This window comes from Pelophylax lessonae (assembly GCF_965119305.1).
Source record: "Pelophylax lessonae genome assembly, chromosome: 6".
NCBI lineage: Eukaryota > Metazoa > Chordata > Amphibia > Anura > Ranidae > Pelophylax > Pelophylax lessonae.
Window position 1 is genome coordinate 69,971,029 of NC_138773.1, and position 21,676 is coordinate 69,992,704.

General features: G+C 42.3%; 1 protein-coding gene across 1 annotated transcript in view; it reads right to left on the reverse strand.

Moving 5' to 3' along the window:
• Positions 1-21,441, reverse strand: part of LOC309559082 (glucagon receptor-like) — a 224,838-nt gene extending 203,397 nt beyond the window's left edge. Inside the window, exon 1 of the mRNA XM_082262216.1 lies at positions 21,279-21,441. Coding sequence (XP_082118342.1) covers positions 21,279-21,334 — 56 coding nt within the window. The 5' untranslated portion in view covers positions 21,335-21,441. The remainder of the gene's footprint in view (positions 1-21,278) is intronic.
• Positions 21,442-21,676: the final 235 nt, after the last annotated feature.

Below are 21,676 nucleotides of genomic sequence, written 5' to 3' on the forward strand. Positions count from 1 at the left end.
GAAGATGGAAGCCCTGTCAGCTGTGACAGTGATGCATACTAGCACATTATGCCATTGCCTTGCAAGGGTTTTCTTTTTTTTTTCTAAAGTCCACAATTAACTACCGCTTTAAGAACTTTCGACCAGAAGTGTTTAAATAGAATTCTAGGCAAACCCTAACTAGTCTTAAAAATGTTCCTTTCCTCCTCCTAACACCTATGCTGATTAAGATGTGCATACTTACCTTTTTTCAGTCTGCTTTGGTCCAGTCACGTGATCCCCTGTGTCAGTCAACAGTAGCTGCGGAGAAGTGAAGAAAGCACTCAACAGTGGTTCGAATCCCTGGGAGCGGTGACACCACCCATAGGTTCCTATGACCCATCTCTTGCCGGCGCTCAATCCTCTCTTCTTCAGCAACCGCTGGCTGACACAAGGGAGCTAAAACGTGACCAGACCGGCCTGAAATTAGGTAAATATATAAATTTTTCTTACACAGGTCAGTCAGCATATGTGTTAGAAGGAGTCAATAAGCATTTTTAGGACTAGTTAGGATTTGCCTGGAATCCTACTTTAAATAAACATTCAACCAGAAGCGGAAATAATATGAGCAAGACTGCTGCACAAAGTACAAAGTGTATGGATATTCCTGTGCTCTTTGAGAATGAGCCGAAGCATCATCCGTTGTTCAGGAGGTTCAGGGAACAGCTGAACTAATGGGTGTTCCGAACCTTAAGCTGCAGCGGCAAATTAACCGTTTAGCAGCGATATCACAGCTTCCAGCTCAGGGCACCTGGTTGCTAGGGAGAGAGCACCCACCGATGTCCTAAGAACCAGTTACTCATCGTTGCCAGCACATTCAGCTATTATTGTAAACAAAGGGACTTTGTATGATTACAGAGGTCTACCTCATATTATTTCCTCTGTGCGGGTATCCCCACAGATGGGTCCTTGATGGTAGTTATGTTTCACTGTTGTTTGGATTATGGTCCCTTTAAGGGGGACGATAAAGTGAATTTTTGGAGTACTCAATATTAAACCCACCTGCAAGACATGCCCGGAAAGGTCAGGAAGTTGCCGGCAAATCGATGAGATGTTGTGTGGAACAGGACACACTTGTGAGAAAGAGCTGTGGCTGTTCAATCTGCTGCTAGACTATTGTGACTTTTTCTGGACCCCTGGAGCAGATGGGGACTTTAAAACCCTGTGGTAGGCCAAGTTTACATTGGCGGCGGGCTGAAGCTTTTTTTTTTAACCATAGATTATGGACTGTTTTGTTAGTTTTATGCTGAAATTAAGCTGCTTTTTCCCTTTTGGATAAATAAAAACTGTTTTATAATGACATGGCTGGCTAATGATCTGAGCCCCCGAACGATTTCCCCCTGATGAGGACACGCAAGAGCCCTGTGTCGATAGGCGTGGGGGAGGGGCCATACGTCGGAGTGCGAGTACGGCTGAGAGCATTTTCACAGCTCACTGAGTGGATATACCAGAACAGTTGGAGACCCCCACCTGAGCTTCTGGGCCACTATTTGCAAAATAGCCATTATAGTGTGGTGCGCTGCAAGCACCAATTAAATGTAAGTGCAATACGTTTATTTTTAATAAAGTCTGTTTACAAGACGTTACTTGCACCATGTATATCTTTCTTCCTATCCATGTGAGCCATCCGTGAGGGATAGGAGCACCCTGACAGCATTTAAGAAAAAGCAACCCCACTTCCATATCTATTGGATTGAGCACAAGGCCATTACTGACCAAGCTTAACCACTTGCCGACTGCGCACAGTATACTTACTGCGGCAGTCAGCCCCGGCCACCTCGGCTCGTTCACGGAGGAATGTGGGCGTGTGACCGGCGGACCCGATATCCGCCGGTCACACTACGATCGTCGGTAGAGCGGGAGAAAGGCGGAGCGGCTTATGTAAACAAGCCGCCTGTCATTCTCCCCTGTGTAAAATGGAGATCAGACGGTTCTACTATGTAGAATCGTTGATCTCTGTTTTTACAGTAGTAGCCATGTCCCGCTACAGTTAGAAGCACGCCCCTAGGACACACTTAACTCCTCCCTGTCCAATACAGTTAACCCCTTCCCTGCCAGTGTCATTTTTACAGTAACAGTGCATATGTATAGCACTGATTACTGCAGTAATGTCACTGGTACCCCCAAAAGTATCAAAAATGTCAGTCAAGGGTCCGATCTGTCCGCCGCAATGTCGCAGTACCGCAAAAAAAATCGCAGATCGCCGCCATTACTCGTTAAAAAAAACACCAAAAATCTTTCCCTTTGTTAGTAAACGCGATAACTTTTGCGCAAACCAATCAAAATACGCTTTTTGCGATTTTTTTTACCAAACATATGTAGCATAAAACAAATTGGCCGAAAATGTTAAAAAATTTTGATTTTTACATTTTTTTGGGGGGGAATTTCATATAAAAAAAAGTGAAAAATATTGTTATTTTTGCAAAATTTACGCTCTTTTTTTGTTTATAGCGCATGATCAAAAAGTCGCACAGGTGATCAAATACCACCAAAAGAAAGCTCTGTTTGTGGGAAAAAAAGGACGTGAAATTTGTTTAGGTACAGCGTCGCATGACCGCGCAATTGTCCGTTAAAGTCACGCAGTAAAAAATCGCAAAAAACCCCCTGGTCAGGAAGGGGGTAAAATCTTCCGGGGCTTAAGTGGTTAAGTGCGAGGTCACAGGCATAAAGGTGAGGCACCCACCTGAAGGGGGGGGGGGCACAGAGATTGGAGGTGAAATCAAGTTTGCTCACGATCATATTTGAGCACTGGTGATTGGGATTTAATCTCCACACAGAGGAGCATACTTTGTTTGGACACTTATAATTTGGATACCAGGCATAAGGAATTGGTCACAGGAATTCACTACGTCACTTTGCATGATTTATATGTGTTTGAATATTCATTGTATGTTTATATTGCATTTAGAGAATTATTAATTGTGTTTACATTGGATTTAATCAGTGCACAACTGTTGATATATACACATATAATTTTGTTTTCTACACAGTGATACAAATTTTTCACTACAAATTCATTATTTGTTTGAATTAATTTATTATTAATACAAGCTACACAGGTTTGCGCAGCACATATTTATATTATTTCATTCACAACACACTCACAACAAGGGAGTGATCAGTGCTAGCGGCATCCTAAAATTTACATCACTATAGATTTCTCGCAGACCCATTTAGCAATTTGCACCTAATCTTTGGAGAGGTAGGCATGCAGATTGCACAGGTGTGGACTGGATTCATAATAGGCCCAGGGTTTGAACTCAGTGCCCCCCCCACCAGACAGGAGGTCTGTGCATGGGAGTCAGGAGGAGTCCCATCCTCTCTAGGAGTCAAAGGCTGCAAGCAGCAGCCAGAGCGTGCATGTCTGCAGGAGGCGGATGTAGTCTGCGACTGAACAGTAAGGAGCTGATCCCGAGAAAGCTATGAGAGAGCTTGACTGGAAGAAACCCCTTGTGTTGGTCTGAGGAGCAGATCTAAGGCCTAGGTTTGAAGCCTAAGCAGCCCTTTGGCAAGAGAGTAAGCCAGGAGGCTGAAGCATTGTGCAAGTTACAATAATGGTGGAACCCCTGCATGGGAAAAGTGCTGTCTTTTGTGAGTTTTTCTATTCCTGTAAATAAAAGTGGTCTGTAATACCCCTAAAAACGCAGGTCTGGACTGGTGCAACTTCTTGAAAAAGCATGCACTACTTGAGTCTACTCTGATCTTTACAGTATAATCTTGCACACCACCATCTGTGGACTGACACTTAGGGCAGAGTAGGATTACACAGTAGGCATGAAATTAGTGATTTTGTCAAAAATAATTTTGCTGAGAAATTATAGTTTTTACCTTCACCAAAAAAACATCTACTCATTTTTTCTTTCTTTTCTTTTTTAAATGTGTATTTTTGGGTTTTATTTAGGGCAGGTTCGTTTTTTTTTTTTGTTTTTTTTTATTATTTGGGAGTCTATTTATAAATGTTTTCACACAACTTTTACCCAGGATTAACACATTTTCTAGTTGGATTCAGTTGGGAAAATGTGTTATTTACCACTGTCCTTTTGAGTGTGTATACTTGATCATAGTTTGTGTAAAAAACAGGCTTTTTTTTTCTAATTTTTGTTTTCTTTCTGTGATAAAAAGGTAAAACAATCAGGTTAGGAGCCGCTTCACACTACCGCGACAAGAAAGTCGCCCCATGAAGGAGCGTTTTTAGCATGACTTTGAAGAGACTTGTTGTAAGCGACTTGTAAGAGACTTGTAAGAGACCTGTGCACTACTTTGAAGAGACTTAAATGATAGGCGACTTTGTCTGTGGGGAATGCCTGGGTAATCTTTTTCTTCTTCCTGGAAAGTCTGATAACAAGTCCCTTGAAATAAGATAAGGATCCGACTTAGAGGCAACTCCCATTGAAGTCTATGTGCACAAGTCGGATAGTAGCCTTGAAGTAGTACAGGAACCTTTTATAAAGTCGGAGTGACTTCAATAGTGCATATTACGGCTCTCATTCATTTACATTGAATTTGTGATGACAAGAGACTTGGGGCGACTTGAGGGCATACAAGTCGTGTCCCAAGTCGGAGTAGTGTGAACCGGTTCTAATAGGGGAGCATTATTTGGCACATGAACAGGTCCATAATGGGTAAAGTGAGCTTCCATATACCCCAAGAGCCACCTAAACCCTTTGTACCTTTACAAACCACCATAAACATCTTAATTGTAACTCCAAATCAATCTGTCAGAATAGTGAAATTTCACCAAAATCTCCAAATTTTCACAAAAATTTTGAGGAAAAGAAAAGTCTCAATTTTGTTTATCCTTAGTACTGTAGGTTGTATAAAGGTACACAAAGTACAAATGTTGGTGGCTTTCCCAGCTTATCTAGAATTTTTTGGCTAAATCTTGCATAATAACCTTAAGGGGTAGAGAAGGGGTATAAGACGGTCCAGAGTCAAAATACCTTACACACCAAGAAGTGTTGCTACTCTGCAAGATTAACAGATGGCCAGAATTCACAGCATCAGTATTGCATATTAGTTCTAAATCCCTCTATCTCTTTATTAGTGAAGCTAGGATGAAGATGACAACCTGGATTCTTGCATCTTTAAAGCCCAACACCAGGATATTAGCAATCTCCCTCTAACTACACCCATCTAAATACACATTTTACTTAGGTGAAAATGTGGTCTTGTGACAATTCTAGTCTCTTTTTCTGTTTACATCCTGGGGGCCTTCTTCAGGTATACATATCATTGTCTGCACAATGTGGACATCTCCTTTTGGCCAGGTCCTCTCTCAAAGGCTTCAAAAGAAGGAGAACTCAGAGGGGTGGTGAGAGGACCAGTGCCCAAGAAGAAAACCCATAAGTCATAAATACTGCCAGTTTCCTGCAATACACAACTGATTTTCTGAACAAGATCAACAATATACAGCAATTACCACTATAAACAATTCTAGTCACTATGGATGTAGAATCTCTGTACAGTAACATCCATCACAAAAATGGGATTGCTGCATGCCGAAGATTCTTATCATCCCCGCCAAACCACACACACAGAGCTAAGGGTGTTACACAGCTCACTGAAATCATTCTTAGGCCCTGTTCACACCTGAGCATTTTTTAGCTTGTAAAACGCACATCTCTGAAGTCTCAAAACGCCCAACAAGCAAAACAAGCGTTTTTGTTAGCTGTCAATGCCTGCCTCCAAACACATGCAAAAAACTAAGAAAATGCATGAAAAAAACACGTGAGAAATGCCCTAAGCTCGGAGGTGAATGAAGCCTTACACACAACTTTTTCAATTCAATAATGCCATCTATCTTCAGTGTATGGGTACTGCTATGGGAAGTAAAATGACACTCCAATATGCAAACTTATTTATGGCTGGCCTGGAAGACATATTCCTGAACAGCATACAACAAACCCCATACAGTATATGCTATTATTGTGTGATGATATGATATTTTAGTTTCCAGTATTTTTTGGGCAATTTCCAGGTAGTGCATATCAAACAAATACAACTGTCTAATATAAAGAGTGATTATCCATCACGATCAACCAATGATGACATTCAAAACAGGAAGAGGCCCCCCCCCCCAAAAAAAAAGAAGAATTCCCAGGCTCCATATAACCAGACTGGGGGTACAGTCGAGGAAGAAGAGAAAGAAAGATAAAAGGGAAAAGTAAAGGGTAAGTACAGTGTTTGATGCAATTATGATACTCCAAGCTTGGACTCCAGATGCGCCTTCAGACTCTACAAGTGCCCTATGAGGTAGTTAACCCAAGGATCCCATATCTTTTTGAACTGTGGAATTTTATCATTGAGGATGGCTGAGAGTTTCTCATTGATCATTATCCAGGATAGCTTGGCCTTAATCAGGTCAAATGGTATCACAGGAGACCTTCACGACAGCTATCATGATGAGGGCCACCAAAAAGGCAAAAGGTCAATTTCTGCACACATTACAAAGCTTCTAAAATTTGCCAGCCCAGTAGGGCCTCTTGTGGGTTCTTTTTTATTCAGAATCTACAGACCTTTGGGCACTCCCGTCAAATATGGAGGAGCGAACCATCTTGGGAGCAGTCTCTAAAACAGCGTGGAGTGGCTCCCGGGTGTAAGAGGCCAGTCTCATTGGGACCATATACCATCAGAGTAGCACTTTGTAATTTGCCTCTATAAGTGAGGTGTTAATATATATTCTGTATGCATTGCTTGCTAGTTTGTGCCAATACTCAGTATCCCACTCCACTTGCAGGTCCTGTTCTCATTTTAGCATATAACATTGTTTAGAAGAAGATGACAATAGCATGGAGCAAATTACAGATATTAAACCATGTTGTTTATTACATGTTCTACATACATTTTCAAAAGCGGTCTGGCTAGCAATATCACCTAGTCATTGTATTGACTGTAAGAAATGAAGCAGTATGATATATTTTCATCATATGGACATAAGGTGATGAAAATCTAAAACACTTATTGATCCACACGTTTCAGCCATCAAACTACAAATGGACTATTCAAAAACACATGTCAATTTCCCAGACACCACAGCATGCATCAGGGATGACAAGCTGCATACCTCAATACACCACAATATACAAGAAACCCACTGAGAGATAGAACTATCTCCACAGTTCCAGTTTTAACCCCCAGCACACCAAACGGGCCATCATACACAGCCAGGCCATCAGATACCACCAAAAATGCTCAGACCCAGAATACAGAGAAAAACATCTCAGAACACTAACAGACTCCTTCAATAGGAAATCAGACATGGCCCTAAAAACCCAAAAATAAAATGTTCTCCAATACACAGAGAAAAAAACAAATAACTGTGTACCTCTAATATCCATATACAATCCAGCACTAGAAAGCATAAGAAAAATAATCAAAGATTTGCGACCAATCATAAGAAAGGATGAAACTCTGAAAAAAATATTCCAACAACCCATAATGCTGGCTTTTAGGCAACCGAACAACCTCAGACCTAAACTATTCAGCAGTAAGTCTCATTCTGATTATGAAGTCACATATAAAGGAACCAGGCCTTGCAACAAAAAAAGCTACAAACTGTGTAGCCAAATAAATCAAAAAGTGTAACACACAAAAAAGGGATCTTGAACATCACAGGCTCAACAGCTCTGCCTCCATTAATGTGGTGTACCTCCTCCAATGCAAACATTGCAGCAAATCTTACGTTGACGAAACAGGACAGAAATTGCAAGCAAGGTTGAATTTACACAGACACATCATTAAGGAACATAAGGAAGATGCACTCCTGTGGGACATCATTTCTCACAACCAGATCATGCGATGAATGTTTTAGTTCATAAATGGAAAGTCAAACCGACTAAGGAAAGGACAACTTTTGAACTAAGAATGATAATTCTATTTGACATAAAAGTTATTGGACTATATATTGTGACAGGAAGTCAGGTAAATCTGTGGATGTAGTCACAGACAGGAGATACATTTCCACCTAGTGTAGAAAGTTCACCAATTACTATAGGGTGTTGGCTGCAGAGATAGCCAGCAGGAAGTTGAAAACCATTCAGCTGTTCAGAATGAGGAAATGAAGGCCTCTATAATTTGTCCAAAGGAAGTCTAAGGATTGCTGCCTCCTATCGCCGTGTGGGCTGGGAGAGGAGGACAGTCAGACGTGTGCCCCCTGAAAGCGGTGTGAGCATGGGGAAGACCTCCTGAAGCGATGTGAAGCTGAGGAGGGTAACAAGTGTGAAGACTACTTGAAGTGAGGTCTTGGATTGTTTCTAGGTGAAAAGAAACCAATGGACATTTCTTGTGTGTAGGGGAAATTAATTAAGACTGAAGACTACTCAAGGTGAGGTCTTGGACTATTTCTATGTGGAAAGAAATAAATGCACTGTGTTCTATGTGAAGAGAAAAGCAAATGGACATGTTCAATGTGAAGAGGAAAAGGGACATGATCAATGGACATTTGTTGTGTGAAGAAAAACATGGACTATTGAGAGTCTGCTGTATGATCAGCCAAGTCTGCCCAACAGTAGGTTGGGGACAGACTTCATTAGATAGGTTCCTGTGTTAGAAGGTAGCCGCCCACAGTGGCAAGGATTTATTTTGTGTTTTATTTTTATTTTGATGTTTTTGCTGCTTGCACTTGTGTGAAGTAAATTGCAAGAATAAACCAAAGTGTTGTTTGCAACCACTTCTCGGCTATCTCCCTGTGTAACGAACCCCCCCAAGGGGTCATCCACGCCTACCACCGAGCTAATCAACCCCACATATGGTGGACGTATGCATTGGGCAGAAGCAGACATCCCTGCAAAGAAGTGCATATGTCCTATGAACTTTGTCTGGTGCATGAGATTGCACAATCTATGTGTGCAGGAGAGGAGATCCTGAAAGAAAAAAAAAAAACCTTTTTGTGATTAACTTTGTCTTGTCTGGTGCATGAGACTGCACAAACTGTGTGTACAGGAAAGGAGATCCTGCAAGAGAGAGAAAAACTACTAAGTTTTAAAGAGACAGTGGTCTCAAAATTTTTTGCTGGACTGTGAAAAATTTATTGTGGAGTTATTGAAGATGGGGCGATCAAAGCGCCTGAAAGATGCAAAGATAGCTGAAATGAGAGACCGGATTCTATGGATGGAGGGGATGTTACCGTCTGAACGAGCCCCATCCATGCCTGAACAGAATCTGCTAAAGAGAAAGGTTGTTGTCCCTAGCAACACTGAGGCAAATGCGGATTTTCAGTGGAGCTTTGCAGCTCAACAAAAAGCTCACCAAGAGAGCGTGGCAGGCTGGAAACAGAGACGCCAGCAGCCAATGGAGGCCATCGGTTTGGAGGAAACCGAGTATGTGTGCAGGGCTGAGCTGGATGCCTTGCAACGGAAAATGGAAGAAAAGGAACACGCCCTGGAGTTGCTTAGGATGGAGCATAGAAACTTGCAGGCTCAGGTGTTACAGTGGGAAGAATCCACTGCTCTTCTTTTTTCCGAGTTACAAAAACGTGGAGAGACTATAATGGAGAAAGATACCATCCTTATGGAAAAGGAAATTGAAGTTAAGACTTTGCAGGAGCAAAGTATGTGTGATATGTTGGAGTTGCGTAATCAGCTGGAAAAAAGTCTTCAGTCTTTGGAAGCTACAAAAATAGACCTGCAGGGGGCGCAGGAACAGAATGTCGCTCTGAAAACGACATTGTCTCTCAGCGACAAGGAGAAAAGTGAGAAAGAGGCTAAATTACTGAGTACTGTGTATGAGCTCACCACTTTGAGCAATGTGGTAGATGAATTGCGTACGGACTGTGAACGTTGGAAAGATGAAGCCCAACGTGTCCAGCAGCAGTTAAAGGAGAAAGAAGCCTGTGTGGCAGAATTACAGTCTCATTCCCAGAATTTAGCCAATGAGGTGAAAGCTCTTATGCAGGGAAAAGGAGATTCTGAACACAAGAGAAAAAAAGTAGAGGCACAGCTGCAGGAATTGCAAGTCAAGGTGTCAGAAGGTGACCGATTGTGTGCTAAGCTGTCAGAGAAGGCAAACCGACTGCAGGATGAGTTGGACAATGTCACAAATCAGCTTTCTCAAGCAGACAGCAAATCTAGAGAAATTGCGGAAGATTTTTCTATCTTGGAATCGCAGCTGCAAGACACGCAGGAACTCTTACAGGAAGAGAGGTGTCAAAGGCTGAGTTTTAGCACAAAGCTCAAACAAATGGAAGATGAGAAAAATGGCTTCCTGGAACAATTAAAAGAGGAGGAGGAAGCAAAGAAAAACCTATCAGAGCAAGTCGCAACACTGCAAGCTCAGATAGGAGATATGAAAAAATGCATGGAAGAAAGCGTTGGTTTATTGGAAAGTGTTGAAGATGTGAAAAAGAAGTTTGATCAGAAGCTTGGTGAGGAGAAGACTGTGTCTGCAAAATATGCAGAAGAACGCGACCGTGCAGAAGCGGAGGCGCGTGATAAAGAGAGCAAAGCCCTGTTCTTGGCTCGCTCCTTGGAGGAAGCTCTAGAGTCTAAGGCTGAACTAGAAAGAGTTAACAAACAGCTGTGTACAGAGATGGAAGATTTGGTCAGCTCCAAGGATGATGTTGAGAAAAGTGTTCAGGAGCTAGAAAAGTCTAAGGGAGCCTTAGAACAGCAAGTAGAAGAGATGAAGATTCCGTTGCAGGAACTGGAAGAGGAATTACAGGCAACAGAGGATCTGTCCCAAAGAGGGGATAGTGTGCCTGATGCAGTTTTTAAAAGGATCAGTGTTTTGGGGTCTGTCCTGAGTGAGCCTCAGAAATGTGATGACATGTGGCTTGAATCACCCCGTTGGAATAAACAGTTCCTTCAAAAACTTCAAGCATTGGAAAATGTATCATTAGAGCTTCAGCAAACAAAGTAGCTGTGTAAGAAATGTGATGATTTCTCAGTTCAGGCTGAAAACCTAGTGGAGAAAACTAAAGCAAGTGATCTAAAGCTTGGAAAAAAAAACAAACGCCACCTAGTGGAGAAAACTAATGCTGTTGGTGAAAACGTGAAGCAAATGAATAAGTGCCTTTCAGGGAGTATTTCCAATATGGAACTGGTGAAAGACAGGTGGTAGAAGTTTGATCGTGATCTTGAGATACATTCCATGTGGAGTTCAGATAAAGAAAAGGAACTAGGTGACCTTGAGCGGTCAAATAGTTCAGCAGAAAGTGCATTGAAGAAATCTGTAATGGATACCACCCAGATCGCTGGGTTCAACTGTGTTGTTGCCTTTGACCCATATGTTGGTGGAAGAAAAGTTGATGATGTCTCTGGAAAAAGGAACAGGGGTCACTTTGAGGAAATGTGTGACCGCCTGTTGTCGCAAACGGAAGGCCCTCTGCACAGCATCTTAGAGCAAGCTAAGCTCAAGAAACAAAGAGTCAATGATTGTGTACAGCTGTATGGAGAGGCAACTCAAGTGGATCACGGTCCTCCATGGTGGATAGGACAAACTTGTATGCAAGACAAACTTGAGAAGGAGCGAAATGATGCCAAAAATGCAGTTGAGGAATGTGTATATGAGATGAGAGACAAACTGTGTGACATTTACGAGAAATCTGTCAATGAAGATGACAGAAACAGTTTCATCCGGAAGCTTGAGGATACTAGGAGGCTTATCAGTGAGAGTCAAGAGAAGTGCCTGACACATGCGTGTCTGGAAATATGTGTCCCAACCCTAGGGTTAAAACAAGAGGGGGGGGAGGGTATGTGACAGGAAGTCAGGTAAATCTGTGGATGTAGTCACAGACAGGAGATACATTTCCACCTGGTGTAGAAAGTTCACCAATTACTATAGGGTGTTGGCTGCAGAGATAGCCAGCAGGAAGTTGAAAACCATTCAGCTGTTCAGAATGAGGAAATGAAGGCCTCTATAATTTGTCCAAAGGAAGTCTAAGGATTGCTGCCTCCTGTCGCCGTGTGGGCTGGGAGAGGAGGACAGTCAGACATGTACCCCCTGAAAGCGGTGTGAGCATGGGGAAGACCTCCTGAAGCGATGTGAAGCTGAGGAGGGTAACAAGTGTGAAGACTACTCGAAGTGAGGTCTTGGATCTTTCTAGGTGAAAAGAAACCAATGGACATTTCCTGTGTGAAGGGGAAATTAATTAAGACTGAAGACTACTCAAGGTGAGGTCTTGGACTATTTCTATGTGGAAATAAATAAATGCACTGTGTTCTATGTGAAGAGAAAAGCAAAGGGACATGTTCAATGTGAAGAGGAAAAGGGACATGATCAATGGACATTTGTTGCGTGAAGAAAAACATGGACTATTGAGAGTCTGCTGTATGATCAGCCAAGTCTGTCCAACAGTAGGTTGGGGACAGACTTCATTAGATAGGTTCCTGTGTGAGAAGGTAGCCGCCCACAGTGGCAAGGATTTATTTTGTGTTTTATTTTTATTTTGATGTTTTTGCTGCTTGCACTTGTGTGAAGTAAATTGCAAGAATAAACCAAAGTGTTGTTTGCAACCACTTCTCGGCTATCTCCCTGTGTAACGAACCCCCCCAAGGGGTCATCCACGCCTACCACCGAGCTAATCAACCCCACAATATGGACTTCGTTTTTTTTTTTAAATCACTATCCAACAGTTTTATGACTCTTTCTCACCTCTGTGACTGTTACTCCCTCTCCCAGTCTATAGCCTTTTCCCTGCTTTATCTTACTAACTATCCAATAAGTTACCATTGCTGTGTACATTTGTGTTTTTTTTTTTCTTTTTTTTAATTGCCCCCGAGATTTTCTTAACATTCTGTTAAAACTTTGTGTATTAGTACTATTTAGGCATTTGGGGCACACTCCGAAAATTTGTCCTAAAAATTTGGATGTTAGTGCAAAAAAAAGTAGCACAGACAGTACTCAATTGTTTAAAGAATACTTTAGAATCTGAAGCAAGTAATATAGAGCCCACCTCATTTTCTCCCTGTAGGTAATTCAGAGTCATATAGCCCTTTCCTTCCCAGCCTGGAAGTCCATGACCAACCTCTTACATTCTTTGGATATTATTTCTTTAAGTCCAAGAGGCTCAAAATCACATGTGAGCAACTTCTTAGACCACAAAGGGATACTTGACTTACCGTACTTTATGCAAAGTTTAGAGATGCCCCCCTCGGAAAACTTCCATTTGTAGCAAATTTTCATTTTTTGCAGAATCACAGTCTAGACCTAACAGTACGCACCAGGTTCAAAAATAAATGTCTGCAAGAGACCCTACTGCGGGGATGTGTATCTAACCTATACAAGCTCTTTATCACTCCATCTAATAAACTTTCTTACCAGGTGGTGTGGGAGAGAGATTTGGGTATGACTTTTGAGGCAAGGGACTAGCATCCTTTTAAGAATGTACCTAGGTTTGTCTGCGTCCTGCTTTAGGGGTTGTGGCCAGATGGGCACTACTTTACACATATGGTGAACTTTCTCCTGAAGTTCGGCGCTTTTGGACGAGGTTACACTCTTTTATTTATTCGGTAACTATAGTAAAAATGACCAAGGATGCGAGCATAGCCCTGTTAAATATGCCAGTCGAGAATGTCCCGAGACACATGTAGACATTATTCTGCTTTGTTTTTAGCAGCTAAAATCGTTATCGCATCGGCACTGAAGAAAGTCCAGTCTTAGATCTTGCATTGATAAAACCCAAACTCACCTGGATCATGCTGAACAAAAAGACTGTGAGTATCTCACGGGACAAGCAATCGCGTTTTGAAAAAATCTGGTCCCCCTGGCTTTGATTTTTGCAGGTAACGGACATGCAGAGTTGATCCCCAGGCTCGAGAGAGCCCGACCCCCTGGCGGAACCACTTTCTTCTTTTTCTCTCTTTTCTTTTTAGACCTACTATTCTCTCTTCTATGTTCCCCCAGTACCTCTCTTCTCTTTGATTTCTCAGTTTCCTTTTATATGTATATGGCCCTCCTGGTATTGATAAAGGGGTCCTTGGACCCAAATACCCGGATGAACAGATGTTTGGACCTGGCCCCGGGAGAGTACTGGTTTTAAGATGGAAGTACTGTTGTTCTATAGAGTTTTCATTGTTGTTCAGTATTTATGATGATCCAGGTATTAAGGGCTTTTATGTTATCTACTTAGAAAGGCACTGTTTTCCTTCCAGTCAGGGTCCTTCACATCATGGAACTGATGGAACTGCTGTGAGTGGGCCAACAATACCTACCTGGACTTTTAATAAAAATAATGAGCAGTCCAACTTTGTTCCTTGTTGCCATATGTGTACCAATGCTGCTGTGTATGTTGCATTAACAAACTACTGTTGTTGCTATATTTTGTATTTTTTTTATATCTTGGGAAAAAAAACGTAATAAAAACGATTTCACAGAAATCACATGTGAGCATTTCCTAGGACAGCCTGGATGGGTATGGAGCCTGCCTAGGATTTCTTACTTTTCCAGACTGACGCCCATAAGGCATTCTGAACCTTGCTCACAGTGTGCAGTGAAATCAGAGGAAGTAATTTCATTACAGGAGAGGAACCCATACAACTGTGCAAGACTGAAGGCTGAAGGCTTGAGTTCAACTTTAACTAACAAATGTGTTCTACAACACTAACATTTTATCCATCCTCCATATGATTGCATTTGTTATTTACCAAAGCCAATATAAAGCAAAGTAGTGGTGAAACAATTATCCTGTAGGTTTAATCAATCCTTTTTGTGTGCCAATGTGGATGTGACAGGGGTATGTTCTTTGCAAGCATATTTTTGTTAAAAGCTGTCCCTCTTTCAAATTTATGAATCTCTTTATTGTTTAATCCTTGCCTATGCTCCTTTTTTTTAAGCTAGTGCCATGACTGCTGTGCAGGTTTCCTTTTTCAGGGGGGCTTCTTTCTTTCTTGCAGCATTCTTTAGAGCTGCAGGGACTAGAGTTGTGTCTCCCTACACTGTGTGCATCAATGGTTACACACAGCTTCATAGCCTAGAATGGCAAGGCACTTATTTGCTCCTTTCTGCTCCTCCTTCCCATCCCCCTCCCTTCTCCAAGCTAACAGACTGGCTGAAGACTGCACCATCCACTGTTAACTCTTTCCTGTAAAGACCGGTGTTCTATCGATTACTGTCTTTCTTGCAGCATTCTTTAGAGCCACCCTGGTATGCAGGGACTAGAGTTGTGTCTCCCTACACTGTGCGCATCAATGGAAACACACAGCTTCATAGCCTAAAATGGCAAAGCACTCCGCTGCTCCTCTCTGCTCCTCCTTTCCCTCCCCCCTCCCTTCTCCAAGCTAACAGACTGGCTGAAGACTGCACCATCCACTGCTAACTCTTTCCTGTAAAGACCGGTGTTCTATCGATTACTGCAGATCATCAGATAATGCCTCCGACGAACTGCGCATGCACAGTAGTGACCTCACGCCAGCTGATCTGCCTATCAGCTGGCGTGACATCAACACTCCTTGTGCGCAGATCGTCGAGGCATTATCTAATGATCAGCAAAGTGCAGAGGCAGAATCTGATCGTCAGATTCTGCCTCGCTCTCTCTGCGCATGCATGTTCTGTCGATTACTGCAGATCGTTGGATAATGCCTCAGACGATCTGCGCATGCGCAGTGTTAACTTCACGCCAGCTGATCAGCAAATCAACTGGGGTGACGTCACTACTGCGCATGTGCAGATCGTTGGAGGCATTATCCGATGATCTACAGTAATCAACAGAACACCGGGACTTCAGGAAATTGAGAGAGCAGGAGCAAGCAGCATTGTAAATTATAAACTGCATACGTTGGAGTAAAAAATAGTTTATTTTATTGTGCTCAATGTTTTCAGCTAAAGAAAAAACAGCAAGGGTTTAATACTACTTTATGAATATAAAGAGACTTACAATGCCTTACAAACCAGGGACCAATTTGTTACCTCCATTCAAGTCTTGTACTACATGAGCTTCCCACCCACTCACAAATATCAGGAATGCCTACAATTATCAAGAACTATGGTATTCATGAATATTAGGGTCTTTCCATAGACACTTCTTTTTATATCTATCATTAAAGTCTTATTTTTGCAGGTTGAATAAAGCTCACCTGGTAACCAAATTAGGATTTTTCCTAAGCAGTGTGTAATACGACCTTTACATGTCACACGCTGCTCCTCATACAAGGTGCCCTTGAGTCTTCCTATTTCAGAAAATGAGGTCACCTATTCTGATGTTCATTTGAGTATTGATTATAGAAACCTGTCCAGCACTCTGATATGGCCAATGATACATTATATCAATGGAATTAATCATTGGGCATATAGTTGATGGGAAATAGTCAATAGGCAAAAGGAGATTATACTGAGATTCACATAGTCAACCATAAAGGGAACCTGAAGAGGATTTAGCAGTTCTCAACAACTAATCTTTAACATGCTATATAATAAATGCATTAGAGTTTGCCTCACTCAGTGTACTTTAAAAACTGCTGGTGTGGGTGGGTGCAACGAGTCCTGGCAGGTTTTTGTGCTAGAACTAACTGTAAATTATAGACAAAGATAAGGGTGTTTCTCAAGTCCAAAAAAGCCCAAGGCACCCTTGGGCAAAGGTAGGGTGAAAGTTTGCAGAGGACCATGATGAACAGGACTCATGTCTTTTTTTGCTCCCCATATGCCTTTTCCCTTTCTTCCCCTTTATTTTTCTACCAGTACCCTTCCTTTTTGCTTGTTACACAAGTATTTCTTGCACATAGGTATCCTCTGTAGAAGAGGCGTAACTATAGGGGTCACAGAGGTGGCAATTGCGACCTTGCTTCATGCTTCAGGGGCCCATTCGGCCCCCCTGTCACATTTGTCTACACCTGGATCTGGATGAGAGAGGCAGCAGAGGCGGCGGCATATAGCAGAACTGATGCCCTGCCTTTTATTCCTGCAGCTGCTGAATGCCTGTAGGAGCGAGAGGAGGAGAAGCAGGCATTCAGCAGCTGCAGGAGCAAAATGCAGGGCATCGGCTCTGCTATATGCCCCCCTGCCGCCTTCTATACAGCCTGGTGCTAGGTGTTTCTGGCAGTCATCAGTTGCTAGGACCGCCGGCTCTGCCCCCTAGCCCTGCCCCCAACTCCGGCTCCCGCTTCTTGCTTCTTACTACTGTAAGCTCGGCACCTGAGTGAGCATTCTGAGTGTCCTACTGTAACAATGCCCCCTCCTATCACACTGCCCCCTCACCTTTCACATTAGCCCCCGCCTGTCCCACTGCCCCCCACCTGTCCCACTGCCCCCCATCTGCCCCACTTCCCCCCTCTTATCACACTGCCCTCCTCCTGTCATACTTCCCAGGTACCCTTCTCCTATCATACTGCCCAACTCTTGTCACACTGCCCCCATCATACTGCCCCTTCTTGTTGCAGTGCCCCCTCCTTTAACAATCACAAGTCACACTCACAATCCCCCTGTCACACTGCCCCCCGTCACACTGCCCCCCTTCTGTCACAAAATCCCCCATTATACTGTTTTGCCTTTCACACTGCTCCCCCCATCATACTCCCCCACTCCTGTCACACATAGACCTTTACATATCACACGCTGCTCCTCATACAAGGTGCCCTTGAGTCTTCCTATTTCAGAAAATGAGGTCACCTATTCTGATGTTCATTTGAGTATTGATTATAGAAACCTGTCCAGCACTCTGATATGGCCAATGATACATTATATCAATGGAATTAATCATTGGGCATATAGTTGATGGGAAATAGTCAATAGGCAAAAGGAGATTATACTGAGATTCACATAGTCAACCATAAAGGGAACCTGAAGAGGATTTAGCAGTTCTCAACAACTAATCTTTAACATGCTATATAATAAATGCATTAGAGTTTGCCTCACTCAGTGTACTTTAAAAACTGCTGGTGTGGGTGGGTGCAACGAGTCCTGGCAGGTTTTTGTGCTAGAACTAACTGTAAATTATAGACAAAGATAAGGGTGTTTCTCAAGTCCAAAAAAGCCCAAGGCACCCTTGGGCAAAGGTAGGGTGAAAGTTTGCAGAGGACCATGATGAACAGGGCTCATGTCTTTTTTTGCTCCCCATATGCCTTTTCCCTTTCTTCCCCTTTATTTTTCTACCAGTACCCTTCCTTTTTGCTTGTTACACAAGTATTTCTTGCACATAGGTATCCTCTGTAGAAGAGGCGTAACTATAGGGGTCACAGAGGTGGCAATTGCGACCTTGCTTCATGCTTCAGGGGCCCATTCGGCCCCCCTGTCACATTTGTCTACACCTGGATCTGGATGAGAGAGGCAGCAGAGGCGGCGGCATATAGCAGAACTGATGCCCTGCCTTTTATTCCTGCAGCTGCTGAATGCCTGTAGGAGCGAGAGGAGGAGAAGCAGGCATTCAGCAGCTGCAGGAGCAAAATGCAGGGCATCGGCTCTGCTATATGCCCCCCTGCCGCCTTCTATACAGCCTGGTGCTAGGTGTTTCTGGCAGTCATCAGTTGCTAGGACCGCCGGCTCTGCCCCCTAGCCCTGCCCCCAACTCCGGCTCCCGCTTCTTGCTTCTTACTACTGTAAGCTCGGCACCTGAGTGAGCATTCTGAGTGTCCTACTGTAACAATGCCCCCTCCTATCACACTGCCCCCTCACCTTTCACATTAGCCCCCGCCTGTCCCACTGCCCCCCACCTGTCCCACTGCCCCCCATCTGCCCCACTTCTCCCCTCTTATCACACTGCCCTCCTCCTGTCATACTTCCCAGGTACCCTTCTCCTATCATACTGCCCAACTCTTGTCACACTGCCCCCATCATACTGCCCCTTCTTGTTGCAGTGCCCCCTCCTTTAACAATCACAAGTCACAGTCACAATCCCCCTGTCACACTGCCCCCCGTCACACTGCCCCCCTTCTGTCACAAAATCCCCCATTATACTGTTTTGCCTTTCACACTGCTCCCCCCATCATACTCCCCCACTCCTGTCACACTGCCCTCATTATATTGCCTCCACCCAGTTACCCTTCCCCCCTCCTTTCATAGTGCCCCCCTTCCGGCCCCTTTCTTTTCTGAATGGATACATTGAGTGATCGGTACCGCACTCACTGTGTCCGTTCATAACTGGAGTATAGTAACTGTGTTTACTATGCTTCAGTTTGTGAATGAATTGGAATCTATGTAGAGAGCTATTCCTGTCTATTCATTCTGTGCAGCTGAGGCTGCAGGGATTGAGATTTTGGGCCCTGGACTCAGAGGAAAGGGCTCCTGCCAGAGTCAGGGGCCCCTCATGGTTTCTTGAACCAGCGCCCTGAAGGTACTAGTTACACCTCTGCTCTGTATATTTTCTCTGTGTTAGCCTAGAAGCTTCTACCCATCATTAAAGGTTGATCAGGGCATATGTCTATTACACAAAATAATTGTTTCTTTCTTTGCAATTATACTTCCGCCAGACATAAGCAGTTATCACTGCGACCTAGCGCTTGATTTGTCTAGAGCTCTTCAGCCAGTGCCCCAGGGTCTAGATACAGTGCGAAATAGGGACTAATGATACATTTAATTACCTTGTAGGATTCTCTTCCTGCTACAAAGGATTCTGTAAGATTGCTCTGTAGCACAATGTAACCCAAGGAGCAACTCTTGTGATGTCATCAGAGTATCTTACGTGCATCTTAGAGCAGCACAAAGCTAATTAAGCTTTGCCTTACCTCCAATTGCCATAGTGATCTGTTGCTTTAAATATTATATATATAACATGATATATAGATATAGATAGATATATCTATATATAGATATATCTATCTATATCTATATATACATAGATATATATAAATATACCGTATATCTCCTTAGATTCCAACAAATACATTGGTTGCTTTGGATGCCACACTCTCATATGATTACAGACTTGTGAAAATGGTACAGTCACACAAATTCCTTATTACACCAGCCTAATTAAATTACATCCGAGTGCTACACTGACAGTTGCCAATTACAGTTTCTTTTTTTTTTTTCCTAAATCAAATATATTTGAAGGTTAATATCTGGGGCTGCCCTATTTAGGTAAAACCTGTACTAGCAATTATTGGGAATGTGAATTCCTGTTTTTTTTTTTCTTTATGTCTCTTTCTGAAAATACAACTTCCCCAATGGTCAGGCTGATTTTTTGCCTTCAACACTAACCTCAAACAAGTCTGAAGAAAATGATTTTTGACTTTCTTGGTTCGCATACTACTTCTTGGTCAGGTGACCAACATTTTGGGATGGAGGAAGTCAGCAAAAGCGGACCCCACTTTTTCCTTATGGCGAGATTACTTTAAAACATATACAATTAAAATACACATATCCAAATCTGCTAAAAAAAAAAGTTAAAGCAGTTAAATAAAGATATAATATGTCAAACAACAAATGTCAGTTAACTGGCCCAAAACAGACACATCTTCAAAATCTGAGAAATTCTGGGAGGTAAAGCAAAACTGAAGAGACTTCTGTGGGGATTAATAGATTTCTGGACAGGAAGTGGTTAATATTTACAACAAATCTTAGAAATCACCTGCCATATAGAAGTAGGTTAATGGTGTACTGTGCTGCATAAACTATTCAGGATCTATCTATCACTATGTGACACCTTGACCTAGGTCTGCATATAGGGCATACCGCACTTGCACATATATTTATTCATATATATATATATATATATATACATATATACAGTATATATATATATATATACACACACGAATAAATAAATATATTATATATATTATAGAATAATAGAATAATAATAATAGAATATATAATAATAGAATACACATATATCAATAATATAGAATAGAAGTAAGCCAAGCTTATCTTCAACAAATTACACCCATGTAGTAAAGGTAACTAACGGTCTATGGATCACAGAATCATAGTCTATACTAGGAATTCCACATTGTACACAGACAGAGCTATTGACAATATCACTAGCAAAAACTTTCCAGAACTCTAGCCAAAAATCTGAGCACCACTGCTGAGTGACCATTGATAGTGTCCATATATTTTCTTCTTTAAATTCAATATGTGTATAAAGGTTGACAACAAATATCTAGCTTTAAAACAAATATCTGTTTGTAACACTATTTTTATCTTTCCATTTGTATTCAATATACTTAGTTAATAAATACCAAGAGATATGGGTCCTTATTTTTATGAAAGTGACAGCTTTTTTCTCCTAAATTCAATAAGAGAAAAATACAGTCATGTGGCTGAAATAATGGGTCTTTTACCTAGTTTTCAAAGAAAGATATTTAAATTTAATTAACATATTGCACTTGGCTATTTATCCCCTACGCAAGGGGAGCTGATATAGTCCATCCACTGATTGTGTATAAAAGACTTACCTGGTTGCACAAGGAATGGTTAAGTGTAGCCAGTATAGAGCAAACTTCATTGTCATAGCAGGTACCAGTAGTATTCTTCACATACAGATCTGTTCTTGCCTCTTACTATAAAGAAATCTTCACTATATTGCTCCGAAACTCTCCTCGTAGCCCTCTCCCTTCCTTAGATTTCTCATCAGTTCCATGCATCGCTCTCCCAGACCCCTCCTCTGCTCACCCCTCCCGTCAGTTTCCCTGTCTTTACATTGAATGCACTAAATGTATTCCTCTATTCTCCGCAAAATTCCCAACGCTGGGATCCCTTGTCTTTTTTCTTCAAGGCAATGAGTCTCCTGGGGATAGGGATACTGCTACGTGTCCCCATGGCTCATGTTTAACTAGCAGTGCTGGTCAGTCTA